This window comes from Salvelinus fontinalis, chromosome 10 (genome assembly GCF_029448725.1).
Source record: "Salvelinus fontinalis isolate EN_2023a chromosome 10, ASM2944872v1, whole genome shotgun sequence".
NCBI lineage: Eukaryota > Metazoa > Chordata > Actinopteri > Salmoniformes > Salmonidae > Salvelinus > Salvelinus fontinalis.
The window spans coordinates 20,804,127-20,810,913 of record NC_074674.1 but is presented as its reverse complement, the minus strand read 5'-3'; the positions used below and the strand labels follow the sequence as shown (position 1 = coordinate 20,810,913).

The 6,787-nt window shown below is 45.7% G+C and overlaps 1 protein-coding gene across 2 annotated transcripts; it reads left to right on the top strand.

Moving 5' to 3' along the window:
• The first annotated feature begins 336 nt into the window (after positions 1 to 336).
• LOC129863798 (zinc finger protein 703-like) lies at positions 337 to 4,618 on the top strand. 2 transcript variants are annotated; one of them, XM_055936056.1, is made up of 3 exons: positions 337 to 572; positions 715 to 1,180; positions 1,815 to 4,618. In XM_055936056.1, exons 2-3 carry the CDS (start codon positions 932 to 934, stop codon positions 3,372 to 3,374), a joined length of 1,809 nt encoding a protein of 602 aa, XP_055792031.1. In that variant the 5' UTR covers positions 337 to 572; positions 715 to 931; the 3' UTR covers positions 3,375 to 4,618. The 2 variants fall into 2 exon arrangements, with proteins under 2 accessions (XP_055792031.1, XP_055792030.1); XM_055936055.1 differs by having other exon boundaries at positions 337 to 1,180.
• Positions 4,619 to 6,787: the final 2,169 nt, after the last annotated feature.

Genomic DNA, 6,787 nt, shown 5'->3' with positions numbered 1-6,787 from the left:
CTGCCAAAATAAACTTTATTTCACCCCTGCAGTGACCACAATAGTCACAAGAGACTTACGAATTCGAATTTGCTTCATAGCCAGTATATCTCAGCCACAAACTTGGTTGTAGCCCATTGTATCGGTGATGCTGCTGATGAACTTCGATACAATGTCATCAATAGTGCCCCCTGTTGGTCATGTAGATGGCACACTGATACAATCAGTCATACATAAATCAACATAAATGCCATATAGGGCGCCTGTTAGAATTTTTGCATCAAAGGAAATTACATTTCGTTCTGACAGGAAGACATTTGAAAGATTATCAGAAGATGTATCTAACGCTGTGAAATACAGTGCACAGACAGTCTGTCTTCATTGGCCGAGGGGAACAATATTGCTCCGCCTTCAGAAGAAACGCAACAGCCATTCTCATTACCGATGCAGCCATCCACTGGACGGCGGCTCGCTTACTTTGAAGGTCCCCTTGTGATCTCATACACTCGAGGTACGGTCCAGTTGATGTGTAACTGCTGAACAGACTGCGACAGAGAGGGAGAGAGAGAGAGAGCAAGCTATACACTGGAGGGGTGAGAGTCCGATGTTATATGTATCGCGGCCGTATTTTGGAAATATCTACAGCTTTTCTCATTTTGGCTATACTTATTATATAACTCAATTGTATGCATGTATTTCGCTCACATTTCGATTGATGTTGCTTTTGTGAATTAGATCGCCTGGAAGAACAATTATGGAATCGGTACCATGAGTAAAGAAGAGCCGACCGTCAACTTCTGTTTGATGAAATTGGATAGTGAATAATCAACAGACTTTTTCTCCCGGATTTTAAACTACGCTATACACTGCGCAGGGATAATTATACAATTTGTTTTCTCGGGACTGTAACAAAACACTGCCCTTCTCAAACATATTTTCGTTTCCATCTCCGATGAAAGATTCCCCTGCTGGAGCTATAACGCACGAGATACGCTGCCAGACCTCGGAGCCCTGTGACGATATTGATAACTGCAGCTCGCCAACGGGCGCGTTAGTTTGTTCACCGACTCCTTTGGATCCTATTCGGCAGGCAAAGCGCCTCCCTATCCGGATACTCAAGATGTTGACGGCGCACACCGGCCACTTGCTCCACCACCCGGACTACCTGCAGCCCTTACAATCTGCACCAGTGAACATTGAGGTATTGTAATTCTGTTACTATTGCCATTGTAATTGTCACACAGATGTGTGTTGTTGTTTGACATATAGCCATTTCAATACACATTTATTCTCTCAACACTTTGGTGCGTTTTTGCGCAAACCAAGTTCTTCAGCTTTTAACCAATAATGCGCGATATATGTCCGTAGTAGGGCTTTTTATTTTCTTGATGCGCACAGTCAGGGACTTTTTTAAAAGTAGTTCCCTAACGGTCTTTACTCATAGACTGCTCATAGTCCGAGTTACCGGTCCCACCATTTTTGCTTAAACTTTGTAGGCAATACATCCATTCGATAAAACTAACCCTAGCCTAAAGCACGACACCGTTTGGCCTACTGCCAACATTTCGTAACAATGACTGTTAACAACAGTATTTGTTTGTAGGCTATTATATGAACGTTAAGGTTGTAATTCATAGAGGGGGCTGTGTTACTGGCCAAACAATTATTCACTGACAATAGACATAGTCTACAGGTCTGTATGTCTGTCTGACTGTCTTTCTTTCTGCACCTGTATAAGTTGAGTGTGTATACATTTTTCCTTTCCACATAACCATTACATTCAACGTTGAGAAAATGGGTTAAACTTAACTTTAAGTCTTGGTTTATTTCTCCAGCTGGATGCTAAGAAGAGCCCCCTGGCCCTGCTGGCTCAGACCTGCTCCCAGATCGGCAAGCCTGACCCTCCTCCCTCCTCCAAGCTAGGCTCCATCACCTCCAACGGCCATGGTGATAAGGACCATAATGGACGCTCCTCTTCCTCCTCCTCCTCCAGTCACAAACTTGGGGACCACCGGCCCATAAAGGACGACAAGTCCAGCTTCAAGCCCTATAACAAAGTAGGGGGAGACAGTCGGAGGGATGGGGTTAGTAGCTCTAATAACAGCTCTGATAAAGCTGCGTTCAGGGTACCTAGTAATGGGAATGGATGTGCTAACAGTAACTCATCAGGTTCTTGTCCATCCTTTCCACCACATGCCATATCTCCCAACTCCAGGGTGAGTAGTGGCACGCCCCCTCAGCACACACAGCAGCCATCGTCCCAGACACACAGACAGAGCCAGTCGCCACATGGACAACGGAATTCCCGCTCTCAGACTCTGAATGGAGAACACAAACAGGAACAGGCCAGTCCACACAGGAACAGTAACAGTAGCAGCGGCGGCCATCTTAAAAAGGAGTCGGATGTGAATAAGGTTCATTTGGACAGTCCCCAGCTGGCTAACTCCAGCCACGCCAGAGCCAGCACGAACTCCAGCACAGGCAGCTCTGAGGGAAGCCCCAGCCATGAGGGGCCAAAGGCGGACTCCCAACCACCACAGCCTGGCCTGGGCCCTGGACTTATCGCTCCCATCTCCCCCTACAAGACTGGCCACTCTGTCTTCCCCATGTCATCCTCTGGAATGGGCTACCATGGCTCTGTAGTGGGTTCCTACGCTGGATATCCCCCCCAGTTTGTCCCAGGCTTGGACCCTAACAAGTCTGGTCTGGGAGGTGGGGGTGTGGGGGTGAAGCACTCCACTGGTGCCTCTCCCCCCTCCTTCATGCAGGGCTTTTGCAGGGACCCTTACTGCCTCAGCTACCCCAACGCGCCCCACCTGGGGAGTAGCAACCCCTGCATCCACGACCCCTCCTCCGCCCTCAAAACAGGCTACCCAGGCTTGGTCTACACCTCCCACCCCCTCCACTCCCTCCACCCCAGCACTATGTCTTCCAGCATCACACCCACCTTGTCTCACCCCCTCTACACCTACGGTTTCATGCTCTCCAATGACCCCATGCCTCATGCCTGTAACTGGGTGTCGGCTGCAGGGCCCTGTGATAAACGCTTCTCCACCTCAGACGAGCTGCTGGCCCACCTGCGCACGCACACCTCCTTACCCGGAGGGATGGACAGTAAGCTCCTCTCTGCCTACCCCTCTGTCTCCTCCTCCTCTGTTGCCTCCTGCCAACTCCACCTCCCCCATCAGAGCCAGGCCTCCCTGCAGAACTCCTTCTCCCTTAGGGCTCCTCATACCCTGGGTCTGGCCCGGTACCACCCCTATGGTAAGGTCCACCTGCCCCCTGGACCTACCTCCATCCCCCTGCACTCCCTCCAGGCTGGTTCTCCTTACTACCCCCACTACGCCCTTTATAGCCAGAGACTGGGCTCAGCGTCTGCCTTGGGCTACCAGTGATCGCTCATCTCCATCCATCCACACAGTCTATTACAGTGTTTCTCCTAGCATTACTAAGCCAAGGCGGCCCGCCCCACTCCTTCCCACCTAGCTCTGCTGCCCCCTGCTTAAAACTGCTGGGAACTCTGTGAATCTGATTTAGTTTCAATAGGAAGGTTATGGTAGCCCTGGGTGAAGGTGTTTCAAGGGCCTCTGTGGGCAGGATATTCCACCTATATGGGGGAATCACTGCAATTCCATACCAAACCAGGATCCTATGGAGGAGTCAGAGAAGGGGCTGGATGCTTGCATGTCTGTACACTGCTAGGATACTGCTCTCATGAACAAGTGGATTGGACTGGACTAGTGGACATGGTACCATGCTAGGTTGTAACAGCACCACAAACCGAGCTGGTTGATAGCTGGCTGATAGCTGTTGGTAGGATGCTGTATAACACCTCATGGATCTCCTGACGTCAAGCTGGGAATAGTGATTGCAGTGGCGAGGGGACAGTGATGGCAGCCTTCAGCACTGTGGGGAGGCTGGAGGAAGACTGGGGGGAAACGAGGGGGAGAGCCGGATGCATGCTAGCTTGACCTTGAGTGTGTGCGTTTAGCTCGGTTATGGTTTTGAGATTTGTTTCTGTTCCATACATTTGCTTCTTCTCTAATTGAAAAGATACATTTTATTTATTTTTTAACTGAGCGCGTTGGCCTTCAGGTTTACTATCCAATAAATTATTTTAAATTGTTCTTACTTTTGTTATTACATTTCAGTAATACAGTTCATTTTATCCAGGGTTGGGGTCAATTCCATTTCAATTCCAATCAATTCAGAAAGTGAACCAAATTCTAATTCCACATTTTCCTAATTGAAAAGCATTGAAGAGAATTGGAATTTCAGTGCACTCCCTGAATTGACTGAAATTGAAGTGGAATAGACCCAAAACCTGATTTGTATCTATTATGAACAAGATATGTTTCAACACGGTAAAATACATTTGCAAACTTCACAAGAAAAGTATATTTTGTCTTTGCAAAAAAAACAACTTTGTTTTTCCTCTCCTCTGAATGAATGGCTTCTTAATTGTTTGTATAGCAGATTAATAGTGATATTTTTTGTTCAATATTTGGGTGAATGACCTGGGTGAGGGAGGGACACAAACCCAAATACAGGAGAAACATGTTCTGTGGTGATGGCAGAGCTATCCGGTTTAAAGGGGAGGTCATATTTTGTTGAATAAATGATAATGAATATATTTCAATTCTGTCTTCATTTGTTAATCCAATTGGTTCTTTGACAGCTCATTCATCTCAATCCTTTTGATTTGGTTCAGTAGGCCATTATGACTAGCTATGTAACAATGAATCACTTAGTCTGGAGAGAACATTCAAAGACAGTGTGACTAAGAGACAAAGAATACTAGAGAATGCTTATTATACGTTGCTCTGGATAAGAATGACTGCTAAATGACTACATTTTGAATCTCAGAATGATTTGTGAATATACATATATTCAGCACGGTATTACAGTACTGTATTCAGCAGGGGCGTAACTTTCACTGTGTTACAAAACGCAGCACCAGTATGCTTCAGCACCATGCGGACTCCTCAGAGCGGTCGGGTAGACCGTTTTCCGGTTTCAGCAGGCAGAATTTAGGTCCGCATGGACACCACAGAGTGTGCGGACAGGCTGTGTGAAGGAAAAGCTTCTGAAAGGCTGGCGTATAGGACCAGCACGGGACAGATGAACAGAGGCAGCTGCTGTCTGTGTTGTTCTATTTTTCTCTGAGTTGTAAAAGCAAGCAGAGCAGAAACGGTCTACTCTTTAGTTGACTGATCTAGCTGGCAAGGTAACTGCTGTTTGGCAGAAACAATTAATTTTATTCCCAGTGCTGAGCTAGTAGTGTAACTGACATGTTACATTAGCTAATGTTTAATCCCCTCTCGACTGAAGTGAATGAACTAGCTGCTAGCAGCTAGTAGCTACCACAGCCAGTTCAGCTCTAGCTAGACTCTAGGTATCTGTCAGGTAGCAGTATCTAACGGCTGCTTTGTGTATGGAAATGTTGTGTAGCCTTTGTTTTGTCCCGTTTCAACGTAAGTACATTTTAAGATGTACCATTGTACCATTAGCTAGAGTTAGCCAAAGGTTGGCTAACATTAGCTAGATCACTGACTTTAGCTATTATTTTTGCCTCAACCACACACGACCTGAACCAGCGGCCAAACGATTGAAGACCGATCTGCTGACGTTTTTTCAGTGCAATATGAGTTTTTATTAGTCAGTATAGCAATGTAACGTTATTGTTCTGTCAGTTTCTCTAGCTAATTCCATACTTTTCACACTGACACGGTATAAACAGCTCCACAGGCTTCACTGTCATGGTGCACAGTCAGTACACAACACTATGCTCATCATGTCTTAGCAAGATCAGATGGTGACCGGTGTCCCTGCAGGGTCAGACAGCCAGGGAAGACCAGTCTATGGAGCTCAGGTGAATTTTTCAGTATATTATAAAAATCTGTGAATGGATACAAAGTTCCATCTTCAGTTGATGGGAATGCTACAGTCTGGGATCTGTGAATAATGGTCATTCCAATTATTTAATCATTGATTCTATCCATGGACAATATCATGTATAAATGTACACCAAGGTAAGTCTTTGTCATGCCTCATCTGAGCAGGATCATATGGTGACAGGGGTCTGTCTCATCAGGGTCAGGCAGCCAGGGAAGCCAGTCTGTGATGCACTGAGGTGAACTTTTGCAGATACAACAATTTATTCTCGCTGTGCAGCAAACACTGGACAAGCAAGACGCGTCAAAGCTTGAAACTATTTTAAGGCAGTCTGACAAACCTCTGAAGTTGATTTCCAAACTGTATTTAGGATTGATATTGGCTTTTCCCGATGACACAAACCACAAATGTGTGGAAGACCTGGTAGATGCTATTGATGATGATGCATGGATACAGATATGTTTGAATGCCCAGTCATGTTCATATCATCTCAGAAATGAATTACTGCAGTTGAAGACCATCCATAGAATGTACTATATATGCCTGTGAAATGGAATTACATGCACTCAGACATGTCATTCCTCTGCTGGATGTGTAACACAGTAAAGGGGACATATTTGCATATGTTATGGTGTTGTGAAGGCTGGCTGAATTCTGACAAAGAGTATGTTATTTTATCTCAGCATGTCTACAGATTCTCCCGGTTTTTGTTTGCTTGGAAATGTTGATACTGGAGACTGTTATCAGAAGAAACTGTATAACCTATCATTTATACAGTAGCAGCTAAGAACTGGAGTGGCATTAATTGGAAGGTTGGTTATCCTCCCACAATGGATGCAAGAAATGTCAGGCTACTAGATTTGATTTATTACAAGATTAAGGGCATACTGTGCAACTTTCATAAGGTCTGGGT